The following is a 17929-nucleotide window of genomic DNA, read 5'->3' as shown; positions in this document are numbered from 1 at the left end:
GTATTGAAATCAAAAAGTGCCTTCTCCATAGGAAACCATGAAAAAGAGTGTTTATTTGAGCAAACATCTTGAGGAGTATGACTATGACTACCTGATCCAAGCAAATTTTTTTTCTGACTTCCGCAGATTAAGAACCCACTGTCTAAGGATATGTTCATCTTGTAAACAAAGTAAAAGCCATCTTCGAAAAGCATACACTGTTTTCAGAAAAAAGGGACAAATTTCTCTGAAATTTTGGAGACATGACATTTGTCATCAAAGGTCAACACAAATGCTACACTGTATCTGCTTATAGTATTCACACAAAACATCCCACTAACAAGACCCTGGGGCATGTCTATTTTCTACAGTCATGAAGTGTTCCCTGGGTGTGAAATGTTGGCATTTACTTGGCGACACTCGAATGAGTTTCAATGTTACATACCATTGGAATACAAAGAGACATTGTCAGTTTCTCACGTTTCCATCAAATTAATCAATATCACAAAAGAAGTTATCATCATTAACTCCCTTTTCAATCATGCAACACAATGTCATACATTAAATGATCGATGCTTATTAGCTTAAGCTAATTAAATTTTAATAATGGACAGAAATAAATTAGTTTATCCTCAACTATGTTACGCTATTACATGGGTGTTACTACACAGCTTTCTGTCGATAGCTTTTCCTTTTAAAAATCTAATATTCAGTTAGCTAATCTACTGAACAGAGCATGTTACAAATACTAAAATGATGAGAGTTGTAACTATTATTATTGGAAACTGAGCAGACATGTTTGGTTTGTACAGTCATGAAGAGTAACACTGTCATTGGACAACAAAGATATCACATGACTATCACATGATTACGCTCACAAATGGAAGGTCATGACCTTTTAAAAATGATTTACTTTTAACAATCACAGAGCCAGTACATGTAATATGTGAATGTGATTTTTATGAACTGCTCAAATTACTTTCCATTTCATCAAGGTATTAAACGGCAGGAACTCAATAGCTGCTGATATGCACGGAACAGTATGGCCAACTTTTGTTTTCGTTCAAATCAGTCTGTTGCTGCCATATGGTTTGCAAATCCCTTGACACAAGTTTTTTTAATTCTGTCAGACAGCTTTTTCAGCACTAGGTGATGATCCGACTCATGCGACAGATCCCTTTCACCGCTGCAGTTTGGCCAAATCCTATTGATTTCCATTGCAATGTTGAAAGTCAACACTTTGAAATGAGGGTGTAAGGGTTTATACTGCATTTATAGTTTTTGCTTCATGGCCACGTACAAAATATTTTTTATGGGAAAAATAATCTGAATGTTGACAATCCTAGAAAATTTTGAAATATTTGTGAGTGTGAATAGCTTATACAAAACAGAAACGGAACTGCCATTTCAGGTTTTTGAATGTTTCATTGCTATTTATCCAGGATACTCATTGGTTATTTAACGCTGTGGTACACTGACTCAACATGGCACTTCTTTCTCTGATGTGTTTTTTCACTTCCTATAAAGTACATGTCACTGACCAAAGTTCCCTAAAGGGTCATCTATCTAGATAAGTCTAGTGTGACAAAACACTGATATGATTCACTCTAATGAGTGTACTGTTTAAACACTTAACACAGGCCGGCAGAGACAGGATCTCGGCTAAGACAGCAGTCATCACTTGTCTCGAGGCTTGTCAAGTATTGATGAATCAGCACCATGGTCCCCATATTCACGATTTGAACTGTCAAGTTTAGCCACTACTGATCACCATCCTTGTCTCTTTCTGCCCACCTTGTAGACAGTTTGATGGACAAGTGTAATCTCCAAGTCACATTAGGAGTACTTATTAATCCATTCAGCGTTCCCCTTGTTAGACTCTCCTTCATGAATCACAAGCAACACAAGTGATCCCCTGATAATTGGCACACTGCAACTTAATTATCGTTACCGACTTTACTGACTCTGACCGTCCATGCCGCTACATATTGATTTCAATATTCATCCACGATTACAAAGCATGACAACATGATCCAACACAAACCTATCTTAGTGACTGGTCCCGTACTTCACCCAGCATAACGACAACAAATATTGATTGTTCAAATTCCTGACTATAGCAACCTGTCAAGTCATGGATGTTGCATTTAAGTATAACGCACACCCAGCAACAGTATACCACAAGGTTTTGACCAGTTCACGACATATATGCATAAGCGATAGTGAGTGCATATATGAAGTGAACTGGTCAAAACTGAGTGGTATACCATCTCTGGGTGTGATTTATTGCTATTACATCATAACAGTGTATTGAAATTCTGAAATGGAACGCAAAAGGATTTTTGCTCTTGCCAAGAGCTCGCAAGTGTGCCAGCCGTACTACATCGTGAATAGACTTTGGTTCTTTTCTCATCTCGACCAATCAGATCGCTGTATTTGTGCCATCAATATACTAATATAATATAATTTTCAATATATTTCAATTAACAATGCATGCGATTCACACAAGTTTCTGATGTAACCCAGTTAATATTTCACAATACATCAAATAGATCGATAGATTTTGATAGCCGTGCATATAGAGCACTTAGTTTTAATTCTAATATTGATATTACATAGGCATTTGCACACCATCAACCTCTCCTGATTCTGTTTTTAAATGAAATTATCTGAAGAGCTTTTGAAAATTATTCAATTATGTGACGGATGGACTCTTGAAGAATTCTGCACAATCAAAATGTAGATAGATTATGATAAACCCATGAAGGAAAGTGAAGCACACTGCAAACAGATCAACAGTCTGAAGCAGATAAATTAAACCTCTGACTGAAGCTACCATTGAGGATCTTTATAAACTATATAATAATCCATGCAAGTCTGATGCAACACATATGGGAAGTATTGGGCAAAAACTGTAAAAAAGTGCTCAGAAATGGCAATCAATTTGTATAGATCTTTGGGTAAATTCATATTGCACATGAATATGATACGTTATAATATGTATAGACATAATTTGAGATCAATGCCAGACCCTTGATGAGGGACAAGAGAATTGACCAAAAAGTGTCTTTAATGTCCGTAACAGATAACAAGCGGTAACTTATTTATAATAACTGCAGAAAATTTGATCTGTGATCCATATGGTGTCCATTTATTCAATGACGCTGTGATTTGGACATGATTAGCACTCAGAAGTGCAACACTACACACGGTAAAGTCTTAGCGGCTGGGGGCTGGACACTCATTTGAATTTAAATCCACATGAAACACACCACAAATTAAAGAAGAAAACAAAGAATTTCACCTCCCTTTACTATTACTGTATGTGGCAATTACTGAACTGACCCTGAACAAAATATGAAATATTTCATGTCCGCTTTGAAAATACACAGCACAATGACATTCTGACGCACGTAATTTATTTCAGCATTCTGATTAAACCTCTCTGGGAATTCATGTAACGCTTTACTGATTACTGTTTTGTACTGTGAGCTCCAGACTGACACATAAAAAGTATTGGTTACAGAACAATATTGCCGATTCCATATCCTTCTTACATTACATGAGGGCAAAACCCTTAAAAAATTTCCATCTGTGGCATAGTGGCCGGTCATTTAATTTTCTTACCGATGAAAGATCGGTACAATTATAAATGTGAAATAAAGATGACCTCTGTGACCTTACGAGCCACTGTCTGCTTTTTACAAATTAGACAGAATTGTATCTGGTTGAACTCTTTGAATCAGCCATGCAGGTATACATGCAGGTTAATACGATAGGTGAGACTCTAGACTAGACTGAAATCTCTGTTGAAGGATGATTGGAGAAATTTCTAGACTCACATGACGAATCTTTACGTGTATAAGGTGTCGGACTAATGTTGTACTACGGCACTTGAAAAGGAAATGTGTCTGTGATGATTATCCGCTACGTTGCCAAAACACATCATTTTCTTTTCAAAAAATAGAGAATAAAAATCCCCAAAGCTGAATGGGTGAACAAGAAATGAAAAATGCTCAAATTTTGTCGCAAGACGGAGATTATATTATTCAGCGCAAGACATAGGAAAAATGCATTCCCTGGAGCGAGTTTACATCAAAATGTAGAGGATTTTAGTATTCTGAAGGTAGCAGAGGTTAGGCTCGGCATTATTGTCACGTAGATGAAAGGCGACGAACAGTCTACACAGCATGATTTATTATCCTTTGCTGTCAACAAGACATATAATGCTGCTTGTACTTCAATCTCATGCTAAAGCACACATGCACAAAACACCAACGCGCCGCACTCCAAGCCATCCCCTTGGCACTTTGTGAAAATGATTTCAACACCATTCACTGCAGCAAATTACAGAGACTCATCCCCCCAAAAAGAAGAAAACAAAGAAGAAATTGGCCATCCCTTTCAAAAATACATGCCCTCTATGCTCCCAGTCTTCAATCAGCGCTTTTTAATAAAAAAGTCTGGAACTATGCAGAGGAATATCATGAAGGAATATCGCACATCTTTCCCCTAATTGCTGAAAATTTTTTCCAGCGATGTGATCTGGGTACCTAGATAAGTCCAGCAAAATATAAAAAATTGAAAACACCATAAGAGATATGCTTGGTGATCACATACCGCGCCTTCAGAATTCTGGGTTTGACCTGTCAGTGCTTTGAAAAGCCTGACATGATTAATTTGGATGATGATATGATTAAATTCAGATGAATTAAAAGAACCTGCTTACAAAGAAATTAGAAAATCCGTTTTGTAATACCAACAGACTAGTTAAACCCATTCCTGTGTTTTTCAGTACTAATGCGAAACATACAAACCAAGCAGATGTGGTTTCTCACTTGTTTCCAAACAAGTTGTATTAGGTGGACAGTATTTAAATATTGAAATCTGCACACGAAGCTATATGCAAATCAAACGTATCATATTACAGGTCCTATAGTACACCAATGGACAATTCAAAATACTGCTTCTCTCAGTAGAAGTAACATTTCATTTCAACAACAGTGTGTGTGTACTTCGCTATGAAAAACATTCCATTTTTCTTTCTTGCAAAGAATGACTGAAAGAGCTGCTGACACTGGATGGAAATTTTCAACTGAACTCGCTCACATAGCTTGCAGTCATATTCCATACTCTAAAGCAAAGACGTGGAGTTATGTTTGGGGTCTGTGAAATTTGCGTATTCCCATGGTAACACTTAGCTCTGACTCAGCAACCATTACTGTGGACTTTGCACAGTAGAAATGTACAAATTATACAGTGTAAATACTGAAATATGTCTGCTCAGATAATAAAACTGTCAAAATTGATGATTTACGACGTCTGACCTGCCTGAATACCTGGGATTTATTAAGTTAGGCGGGGAGGTGTGTGTGCCGTTAATGATCTTGGATTTATGGATCAATTTTGACCAAACTGACTGTGAACACCAAGCTCCTGAAATCCAGGGTATGATTGCAAGTTGGGTTCAGGTGACAAATCTCAGACTGTACAGCATGAAAAAAGGTTGATGACTGGAGTACGTGGGAGGAGTCCAAAACCCAGCAAATGAAATCCTCATGGGGTGTGTTGAAAAATGAGTCGTCTCCTGGCAAACCTGCTCAACTGTGGACTCCGTCTGTGCCCCAAGACTTAAAGGTCAGATTTGAGGACAGACTAACTGTATCAATGTGTTTGTCAAAGAATATATGGTTCCAACTTCTATGTGATGGTAATCTCCTTGTCTAAAGCTGCCCCTGATAGCAAATAAACTGAAACATTAACTCCCCAGTATAGCATTGAATTGTAATATGGCTTAGCAATAACCACGTATTCTTGTCTCTCATCAACTCATCACAACTAATCCTGAAGCGACAGTTTAAATGAGGACTGACTTCAAATGCAAGCTAGGTAATTTGTGAATTCTACCCACAATAATCAATGATGATGATTTTTTTTTTCTAGGTAGAGGAGTTTGAGAGGTTTTAAATATCTGAATGATACCATGTGGGGGCGCTGTATTTTAAGTTGGCAACCACTGAAATAAAAGCTGGGCATACACACATGAGCTGATAAAATTGAAAACCCATTAATGTTAGAGTTGTCATCCTGTTAAGTTGTACTATCTCTGAAGTGTTACCCTGCTGTGATATTCCGGAATCCATTCTTGATAAGAGTGATTTTATATCTCGACCAAGAAGCGTTTCATTATCGCAATCTAATCGCCACAAATAAATATCACTGAGATGGAAACAGGGAAAAGAACTTGCCACCTGCAAAAGTCAAAGAGCTAGGAACATGAAGAGTTAGACTCCTACACGACATGTCAGAAGGGGAATGCGCTCACGGACATGCTGACATAGCTACGCCATGCAAATGATAGGCACTGCCATAGCAACGCCCTGGGGCATTGTGGGGGAAATCTTATATCTCTATTTATTCACCATTGAAGAAACCACTGAGAGGTTACTGTTTAGCAAGTAATAGATACCAGGTATTGAGAGAGTAAGAACATCACATGGTGATATGAATTTTTATGGGTTTCATAGACAAGCAGTTTGGTTCACCTCATTTGACCCTTTCTGTAAATATCAAACAAAATTAGGCTGCACCTTGACTGCGATATATGGTTGCATCACTGTCTCAAAACAAAACCTAGGGGCTGCTTTCAGCATCTGATAGACATCCAGGGCATGAGCATAGCATCCAGCTGTGAACATTTCTGCCAGCAATTTTGTTTTTTGCCTGATATATTTCTCCCCAGCTACTAGGGAAATGACAGCAAATCTGAACGATTGATATGCCTCATGTATACGGTAGATGGTAAAATTGATAGGCTGAAGAAAAATTGCATGTTCAGCTTCAGTGTAGGTATGGACTAATGAAAAAAGTATGCTTTTTTTATATATTTGATGGCTTGAGTAAGGAGCACGTGTCAACTCTTGCAGTCATGATCTGGATTTGCCAATATCTGCTCAATGGTGTGATTATAACCTCAATAACAGAAGGGAGAAAATATGAATCATAACGGAGGGATTAATATCCTTGGATGGCTGAAATGTTATTTTGCAATCATAAATTGATAAAGGGAAACAGGTGTAAACCGGGTGAGAGATTTGATGCATCACCACCGGAATAACACCTTTCATCCTGTTCACCCCTGATTCACTGTAAGCAGGTCCACAATGACTATTGATGGCAATTGGTCTGGGCCAAACCATGGTGGAGAAAGGGAAAGAACATGGGTGGAAGAACTGCATGGAGCAAAAGATCAACAAATTATGCTCACTGTTACTGTACTTTAGGTATTATTAGCACATGAATGAAAATAAAATGTTGATATGGAAAAAATATTTCACTGTAAATGTATGGGCAACTCGCACTCTGGCCACAATGCCAGCATTTTCATACTGTATGTGAAATACCAGCAAAGGGCAAATTTGGCGGTTTGGCGTATATTTTTAAAACACATGAACAAAGTCATAGGTGTCATAAATCAAGCTTCATATACATAGTGCTCAAAAGCCATGATAAATTGCATACATGGATAATAACTGGCTGGCTATCTTTAAACATGATCAGTCAGTTTTAAAATTTTTACAATTTTGGCGCTGGCCTGTTCCTTCAGCGGATACGTCTTCAGTTTTCATTTCAGAGCGGCGTGGTTTCACAAATGAAACCGACTATAACGGGACCTCACCTATCGAATTACATGCAACCAACTGATGATTCACACTGAGTAATATAGATATAATAAAAACCAACAGGCATGTTCTGAGAGCCCGTGTGTTTCGACCTCCAAAGCGACTGAGAGCGACGTGATTTATGTGAACAGAAATGAGAACTTCATCTGCAAGTCTGCACATTACACAGTGCCACACGCTGTTCCATTCATGAATAAATGTCAGCGTAAAAAAACAATATAAATAATACCCTGGGAAAGTACCTTTGTATTTCTTCAACATATTTTTTTCACGTAATATGGCTAAAATATTGCTGTTGTTACAAAATCCCATCAACAACCTTGCTTGTACATCACGTCAAACCTTTACTGACAGATGGAGTATTGCATTTCATATCTTGTCTTTTACTCATTTACTGTAACAATATTGGAAACCGAGATTGGTATTTTTTCTGGTATTGAAAATATATTTTCATGTAGGCAGAACTCACTTGGAGTTAAAACACAGTATCCCATCGAGACCAAATATGATCTTTTGCACTGATAGAAAATTGCACGAACATGAAAAGGAATATGTTAGCATTTCCTGGTTTGAAATGTTAATAAATGGCTCAGATTAACCACCTAAGCACAGCTGACATTTTCAGTGGCATGTTTGGGGATACGGTCGTATTATTCAAGCCACGTGGGGATTACCACTTTTAGTCCGCTGGCCGTAATGAAAGAGAAGCCGGGATTTACACAGAAAGCCTGACAGTGTCACGGGGACGGCTACCTCCATCGCTCGAACAAATAAGGGAACAACAGGAAAAGGGCCCTGGCGGAGATGAAGAGAAAACAAAGACAGAGCTCTCGGTAGACTGAACAGGATGGAGACACGCGGAATATGGCCAGACTGAGCAAACAGACAGACAAGCCGACATGAATAGATGCATCCTTTGTAAAACAGATGTACACACCAGCAAAAGGAATAAGAGAAACCAGCAGAGAGACAAAAGCCTAGTAATCTGATTATTGGCAAGATTTTGCTCTCTGATATTTATGCTTTATAACTATCAATTAACTCTGCATTGAAGTAGTGCAAATAACCCAACCAGACACACTAATACCTCATTATCCAATGACAATACAATCCTGCTACAAAAGAAACTATTCATTTAAACTTGATTCTGAAAATTTGTTTTTCCATGAAATAGAATTTTATCGGAGACAGTAACAACTTCCGTCTCCAAAATAAAAAATGTCAGTAAGAACTCCGCTTGAATGTCATTATTCTTTCTTTTTTCCACAAAGTGATTTTTCGACTGTTGGGCATAACAAGCATGATTTCATGATACCACACAAATCCATTCAGGGATTTGCTGCTTTTCCATCAGTGGATTAGCAAGACTCCATCACATTGGAAGCAACACACATGTGGCAAGGACACTTGTAATGGCTGAACATGCAGTCCGCTTTCTTTTTTTTTGTGTCGACTGACAAAGGACACTCTGTTTTTTTTTGTACTTTAAGTGACGGAATCTTATTAATTGACTACTGTGTGTCATCAGCACTGAAGAGATTGTAGGAAAAACTGACAACTAGTCTTTTCTGCATGTTTTTTAATCTACCAAGATAACAGCTCTTGTGTCCCGCAGTGCTCTTGTACGCCTGTCAATGTTACAATCCACTAACAGAGCAATTCAATTCAAATGTCTGACAGGAAAAAAAAATCCTCCCTCACAGCGGGGAGACTACAGTTCCGAGCTGTTCATCAGCTAAAGCCAGTTGCCAGCTTGTGTCCAGAATGAATAGGATTAGTTCATTCAGTATGTACAAACTGTGACATTGCTTTTTCTGCAGGGGAGAAAAAGAATCAGCCACATTCTTGTGTTTCAACAATAAAAATTCCTAATTCCATAAAAAAAGATTAAAAAATACAACCAATGCATGATTCTCTATTGATGTACGGAATTGCCCTCGACTAGCCATGTTTTGGTATCACAGCAACTGCATAAAGTGATTATGTACAGATCGCCATATTTTATTTGCGGTGAAAGAAAATTTTTCAAATGTTAATTTACTTTAAACTCTCAGCTCCTCAGCATTAAAGAAGCTCAGTCTGATGCGTGTTTGCCAAATCTATTTCCACTTGTGTGTTTTAGTTTCATTTTGATTTGGCTTGATACCCTGATAGAAAGGGCATCAGCTTACACTCTGCTACATGAAGTGTCCAGACACAATTAATTCACAGAAACTGGACCTTGTTGACCCGGACTATGAGTTTATCTATGTATGTTGTACAATGGGAGTGATTTTAAAGAGAAACAGTCACTGGTTTTTTTTCTGGGTCATCAAACACATTTTCACAATTGACCACGAGTTCAAATAATGTTGATCATGGATGGTGTTGTTATCTCCTGAACCCTCATTGTACCACACACTAAGGTTCTGTCTGCTTGAGGTAGTGTGTGTATGAAGGTACCTCTTGTTGATATTTCTCTAGGTGTGTTTTGATGTTTTGACCAAGATATTTGATGTTTTCCCATAGATGATTACAACATGCACATAACAACAGGAAAGGGGGTTTATTTCTGTTTTGATTATCATAAATAAACACACAACGAATTGTACAACAAAGCTACACGGTGGAAACTTGTATGTGTTACATGCAATTACTGTTCAAATTTTGTTTTGAAACGTTTGCAGCTCAAAAACCTATCAGTTGTGTCAATTTCCAAAACCCATTTCAGTGATGTATCGTGTTGGATGAAGTTAAAATCATGATTTTTGCACATCCAAACTTTCAGGTAGGGGAGAGACACAGTGAATTTTGTATGCCATGTGAGTGTTCAATTATCAAAAGTGGCTAACTGACTTTTCATGTAAAGCTGACATAAATAATGCCTGCACTACAGATAGCAACTTTTATCACTTTAGAAGTGAGAGTCAGGTTGATCACATGAAAATGGCGAGTGACAGAAAATTAGGTGCAATAATACTCACCATTTCTGCATCTCGCAATTGGGTTCACAACTGTGGTTGACAAATCTGCCTTCACAGCCCATCCTATAGCCGTCGATGACTGTCCCACTGTCCAGATTCAGGCAATAGTGGTGTCTGTGGTTCTGGTAGTTGGCCAGAGCCCTACTCCAGAATTCATTCTCGCTGACCACCTCACCAATGTACTCTAAGATGAACTGGCCTTGTTTGATATTTTCATTGGCTGTGATTCCATAGCCTCGGTCTTGTGTCTGCAGGCAGGGAACAGTTCCACACTTTTAGCCACTTTCAAAGTGGTTCATTTGATTGTGAAGATTCAATAGTACCCCTGTATTGGAACAAACTTCAAACCAACTTTGATGCAATATTAAATATTAAAACAGATTCAAAGCCTGACTGCGTGGAACTCTAGAAAAACTCAAAGCACCATATTGAATTACTGTATTCCACCCTGATTGCCTGAAAATTCAAGCAAGGCTGTATGTCTTCATATTATCTTTTGTAAAATGGGATGACATTGACAACGGCAGTCAAGGAGCCAAACATAAATTGCATCAAAACTTATCATAACATCTGTCCTGCACTTCACACAATGTAGCAATCTACAAAAGCAGGGTAAACACTGAACAGTCAAGTTGATGCAATAGTACATTTTGTCTGGCTGCTATCCACCTTGCATGATAGCTTCATCGATGCACAACAATAAGGGTAACCCTGATTTCTGCTTCATTTGACTCCAACAAATCTAGGTACTGTAACAGTCCACTGGAATCAATTCAAATTTTCCTACTCTCTTGCTAATGAAACTTTACTGATGAGCAGTCAAAATTGCATAACACTGCTTTTAACGGGGCTGAAGACAAGAACATGTCCTATGCTTTACTGGCATTTGCCTACACCAATGAATTGAGAATTGCCTCCTCCGTGACCATCGTTGCTGTTTTATCCATTTTCCTTCACAATTCCTTCCATAGAGATCTAAATTTTGTCACAGAAAATAGTTGGCTGTAGTAATATTTAGCACTGAAAGGAGCCTATACACAGCTTGATCTGTGTTTTATTGCCAGGAGTGATGAAGCTAAGACTATGCAATCGATGAGATACAATGCCATTCTTGTGAAATGAAATGCACAAGTTTTGTTTTTTCTTTTAACAGCTAATTTTCTCCAAAATCAAAACTGCATTGAGTTTGCAATCTTATCATTCAAACCTGCAAAGGTATCAATGTCATTGAAACAGTATTCACCCATTACAAAAATGATACCAATATAGCTGACAAATGTTAACACAGACAATGCCAATTGTGGACTTCCATATTGGATGACACAATGGAAAGTGTTTGTTTGATTGACTCGTTTGCTTGTTCACACTCATTTTATTCTGGACCATAAACCGTTCCTGGACACTGTAAACAAATCGGCAACCTACTTTTTTTTATGTTGGCAAAAGTTAAATTAATGTGTTGTTCTTGAACTGTATATACTTTTTGTACCGCCTACGCATCATTTTATTCTACTCCCTGGGGCAAAGCATGTTGAACCGGGTTTTGTAATGAGCTTGCTAACAAAGCGCACTTAATTTCATATGAGAACTGTTATTTTTAGTGAGAGAGTGCTGTAATTTTTCCCACCAAAATTTTAGTGCAACATTTTACCAATTTTTATGAATTTTTCTTATTTGTTTTGATAATTTTGGAGGAAATGGACATCTGATTTCAATGGCTACGGTTTATTATCAAAAATTTGGCAAAAATCTAAAAATATTTGACCGGGATATATTTTGTAAAGGCAACAAAAATTGACTTTGGCGCTCAAAGGGTTGATCCAGTTTGGCTATATATTGACAAATTGTTTATTTGTGAAGTATATACTGCATTCAAATAATTGAAAGCTCACTACACTGAAGGCACTTTAAAACAAAATTATGTTGCTGCCATATAAAATAATTAAGCAAGCATTCATATCCCCATGGGGGCTGTTTTCTTCTCTTCCACACTTATAACAGAATTTGAAAGCTTAACAGGTGTAAAAGAGCTTCCATGAAGGCTCTCCATGCAAAAGAAGGGTTTTTATTATTTTAGGTTGTGTTTCTTCATTACCTCTATTCTCTCCAGGGACTGCACCCACTCATGTTTCTGGATCCTCATGTTAGAGCACTGATCCCCGCACGGACAGAGGTTTGGTGAACACTCTGTGTACACCATCCTGTGTATGAAGTCAAAACACAAGAACTGTGTCCATTATGGGGTCTACATCACCATATCAATCATTATAAAAATATCAAACCTGCCTGTAAACAGCTGAGAAAAATTGTGTGAGCAAATATGAAAAGTGGTTAATTACAATTTATTATCAATATTATTTCAGTGTGTGAAAAAACCCCCACAATTTCATTTTTTTTTTCAAGATCAGGGGTTCTTGAATTTCTAGCAAAGACTTGTACACATATCTGACACACAACGGTCACGAGCAGCCACTAGTACATCTCATGCCAGTGAGTGACACAATTAAATGACAATTCCTACCACAGGGTTAAGTTGTAATTTATAGCCATGTCAAACGCATTCAACATAACACACATGGATACAACAGCAATATACCCAGGGGGGATCGCTTCCTGTTTTCGCATGCATGACTTCCTCAAAACATGGACACTCAACCTTAACATTATCGATATAGCAGCAATTTGACTTTACAAAAGAGACTGTACATGTCTATTGATGGGTGAAATTTATTTTGTATCATGCAAAAAAAAAGAACAGTACAGTAGCGTATGAACAATGGCAAGGATGTGGTTTTTGGTTGAAACTTGATAAGTTCTGTATACTCCGTGACATCTAAGTCAGTGAAACTGTGTCTGCCAGTCAGATGTTTGAGTTTACACTGACGGTTTTCCTGCCAAAGCATACAAGGGGGGTATCTGATTTCACATGGAGATGTGACTGTTATTTTTTATTTCTCACCTGTTCATGCATTCGTCCATGCAGCCTTTTATGTTGGGATCTCTGGGCTTAACACAACTACAGCTGACTGCCTCAAGCCTGGAATACGGTTTGACGTCAACATGAACATCTACAATTAAACAAAATAAAAATATAAAACATTAACTGAGAGGAAAAGTGAGAAGAGAGTAGTAACAATTTGGTATTACTGTTACATTAAAATGACTACGGTAAAAGACCCACACTGGCTTGTTGTCCTAAATTGCCTGATTTAACATTATTAAAAATTCTGCTAACAGTGCATAAGTCAAGTAGAGTGGATATAAGATTTATTTGGGCCATAACATATTTCCCTGAAAAAAGTTAATCTTCCTTTTTGAAAATTTTTCAGAATTTGTCTATCCCTATTCATATCATTTTCAAAACGCTGTGAGCTGCCTGTTCTTCATGAATATTTAATACCACTGTGACATTCATGTCGCGTCATTTGTATTCATTCTGCCGATGCAAGCCATCTTGGCAGAAAGCTATACCTTGCCATCCATTTAGCTCGTAATCTGCGCGGGGCGAAAAAAAAAGTGTTCTCCTTATCTCCTGGACTGTTTAAATTAAAGAACTGCTATCTGAATCTTTTTGCAAGGAGGAAAAGGAGACCGCAATGCCGAGCAATTTATCAGAGAATGTCTCTTTCTATTCAGTTACACCACTTCATTCAATGGCATTACCTCTTCATTTCCCGCCGGTGCATTACCAAGAAAATTACACAATCTGTAGTTGTTGGGATTGCCTTTCATATCACAACACAACATTGCAAATGTTAAAAAGACATTTGAGAGTGAAAGGCTCCCCGTCTATTAGTGTTACATTAATAGCTTCTACGTATAATGAGGCCGGTGCTAGTATTACTGCTTATCAATGTTTGGATCAATAGTGCCTGTCAGATTTCATCACACAATATGTCTCTTAATATTGATGTTTCAATCGCTGTATTGTAAATTCAACTGAAGTAGACGGATGTAATTCTACCTTCTCATTGACATTAATTTTTAAACTTAATGCTAGTAAACTCTGCTCTGGTATCAATGTACTGTAGACCTTATGGCATTAGCTTTGCAACTGTGCAAGTCAGTCACCATCTGACAGCTGTTACGTGTGGGGTGAGTCTTGCAGAGGTTATGCCACGTTTTTAACCTTCTCCAGAGGGATCTTGCTTGGTTTCTCTGACACGACAGTTACCAGTGGCAACGGCCAGGATTGTGTGTCTAAAGATTCATTTGATAGGTATCAGCAACACTTTGGCCTGTGCAACTGCCAGGCTGTTGTCACGTGGTAGTGGGATTGAAACACAAGATGGCACAAATGCGCCAGACACTCAAAAGAAACTGACATCCTGCCCAAAAGGTGTTATTTGGAAAGGAAACATATTCATAGATATGTCAGTTGTGGCCTGCATGGAATAAAAATGTCCGTGGGACACCAATTGAATCTGATGTCATTAATATGTAATATGAGTGATGCATCACCATGAAAATTTGTCTGTACATACTTATATTGTTTATTACCATTATCACAATTCCATGATTATTTTTCACAATTTACAACTTTATGTTATAACATTGTTTTCCCTGTTTTTATTTGGTAGAGCATGGATATGTTCAGATAATATAAGTTATGAGTATTATCATGAGGAAAGGAATTGGAAATTAATGATAAATTGTTGTATAAAGCTGTCTGCCATATTATATTACATCTTTATATTTAAATTGCATTAACAGGCTAGACAGAAGACTGCTGAAGATGTAGACAGAACTTCTATTAAAAATTCTCCTGTGTCCAAGCAAGGAAGCCATTGGCTCCTTGACTGAAACACAACAGAACTTAACAATATCTTGAGAGCAATTTCAAGTTTCAAAATTTCTTGCCGCATAGCATCGAATCACTGTGGCACCGACTCGAGGGGGCAAGCCAGGGCTTGAATTTGACAAAGTGCACTTAAAAAAATTCAAGCCATCAAATTAACTGTCATCGGTGGGGCATTTAATCCATTACTGCGATACTGTGATAAAGCTCCATTTAAAAGCGTATAGAAGTGCTTGTAATGGCTCAGGCACATTCTATTTGTACAAATGCTTTTCTTGTGAAAACAAACTCCTCTATTGATGATATCAATCATGCGACACCAGTCATTATGCCATTACACTCTTATTACCTACTTTAATTTTCTACAATGCATATTTACACAGTCTCCCTTCTGCTGGGAAAGCCAGTCTCCTCCAGGCGACATCTTGTTGACTGTGAAAAAGCCTGTGCCCCTTGTTAATACACAAAGCGACCAATATTCCGACACACACGGATACATACATATTTCTGGAAATAAATTGCCTGCATTTTCCTTAGCAGGGTCACGTCACTAACATGCTCCTTGAATCAACCTACCTAGGGACTCAATGAACTGGCATAGAAATGATCAAAGATAAGGGTAACAATTGGACTGCAGGAAAACAAGCATACTGTGAATAGTGGTGTTCAGCTTGACCTCAGACAGAATATATTTATTCTCAGTTTCTGCTTTCATCTATTTGCTCAGGGCTTGTTATCTTCACTGTATTGACCTACTTAATGAAGTTGCTGTGGTATGTAATTAGATGATTAAGCCGTAACTTTCACATGCCTCCAGACTTGAGCTTCTGACACTAATTACAGATGCTGCTGGTTTGCACGAATTCTCATTTTTATGACCAAAAACACTCAATTCCTCAAACCACAATATAGCGTAGATATATCTATATTAAAATGGATACACTTAAATTGAAAATGGTTTTGTCCCATGGGAGAATGTTTTTAGACTATCAAAATGTATTTTCAAATGTAATCTAAATATTAAAATGCACATGAATTTTCTCTGAATGTCTCCACACTGCATGTGCTAGAAATACACACGGCAAGTAGGTGCAACTTTTGATATTTTCCTTAATTTTTGTTTTATTGAGCAATAAATATATTATCTCCCTAAACTGAATTAGCTTTGTAAACGCAATGCCCTGTGTATGGTACCCTATTGAATTCTGTTATCCATGAATATATTGGACATTGCAGACATATAAAGCTGCATTGACAAGTCCAATACTGTGGATTTTGACATCACATGAAACTGTATAGAGCAGACGGATCAAAAAATACTGACAAATATATCAAAATTTTCTACTCCATGACACTTTAAAGGTTGCCCTACCACTGGGGTCACCTCTTGACCTTTAGAGAATGAATTTAAAACAATTCTATTAGATAATTAGTAATGACTACGGTCTAGATCTACCAAATAAAGTGCATAATGAGAGATGACCTCTAACATTCTCCTACATGGATATGTGTATAAACAAATGTACTTCAAATTTAATTCCTGTCATTTGTTGAGTCTTAAATTTTCTGGCTGCTGTATTGCCTTGTATAGTTGTGTTTCATAATTTGGAACACACAAAATAATATTTGGTAACGCGGTAAACAGAAAACATGATCATTTTTTTTTAATTTTGAATATTTTAATGCTTGAAAATGTTCAAATTAAGTGTTAGAACAACACTGCCTGTAGACACTGAACAGAATCGATGCAAAATATGAAAACAGAATAGTATGAGGAGAAAATTTATTGATTTAGATTTTCATATACAGGAAAGTACAAGATCAGGTTGCTACACTTTCTATCATTGAGTTGTAACACAGAATATCATATTATTTTTACGTTCCAGTAACAGTAAAATAATGTGCAAAATAATGAACAAATTGTTGTCAAACATCAATGTTGGACAGTGTGACAATCTTTTGAACATGCTTGTTTAATAAAATTTAAATTCAAATCTTACTTTAAATTTTAATCGCTTAAATTACGCTAGACCATGGAAAGGTTGGGAGTACTCTGTAAGGAAAAGTCCCATTTCCATCTAAAACTATGCAGGCACAGACAGCTGTTTGTTTACACTCTGTAATTTCAAATGGACAGCCACTAATGAAAGATTTCAATTGCCCAACAATGTGCCTCTTATGCACTAAAAGCGAATATCTTAAATGAAAGAAAGAGTAACCATCAGTGTACCGTACTTGATTGTAATATTGCACTGGTGACACAACATGACCGCTTGAACAATTTGATTACTAAAGAGCCACCAATGCATATGAGTTCATTGCACGACGAAAGATTCTTACATATTAACCGAAAAGCCATAATTTTCATGAAGTGTTCTGGGCAGCACACAATTCTTTTGCACATATCGATACATGAATGGTAATCATCATATCTTATTCTTGCTACATCTTTGATTTGCAATCCACGGCTTAATACTCTGCAGCATGGTTTTCTTGAATTAAGGTAG

General features: G+C 37.3%; 1 protein-coding gene across 5 annotated transcripts in view; it reads right to left on the bottom strand.

The window, feature by feature from the left end:
* LOC139121180 (histone-lysine N-methyltransferase ASH1L-like) overlaps positions 1–17929 on the bottom strand; it is a 111993-nt gene that overhangs the window by 24694 nt on the left and 69370 nt on the right. For all 5 annotated transcript variants that reach the window (XM_070685863.1, XM_070685865.1, XM_070685864.1 and 2 more), the window contains exons 5-7: positions 13584–13692; positions 12720–12825; positions 10625–10872 (exon numbers count right to left, since the gene is read on the bottom strand). In XM_070685863.1, coding sequence (XP_070541964.1) covers positions 10625–10872; positions 12720–12825; positions 13584–13692 — 463 coding nt within the window. The remainder of the gene's footprint in view (positions 1–10624; positions 10873–12719; positions 12826–13583; positions 13693–17929) is intronic.

Source organism: Ptychodera flava, chromosome 21 (genome assembly GCF_041260155.1).
Source record: "Ptychodera flava strain L36383 chromosome 21, AS_Pfla_20210202, whole genome shotgun sequence".
Classification (NCBI taxonomy): Eukaryota; Metazoa; Hemichordata; class Enteropneusta; family Ptychoderidae; genus Ptychodera; species Ptychodera flava.
This window is presented reverse-complemented; position numbering and strand designations above follow the sequence as displayed.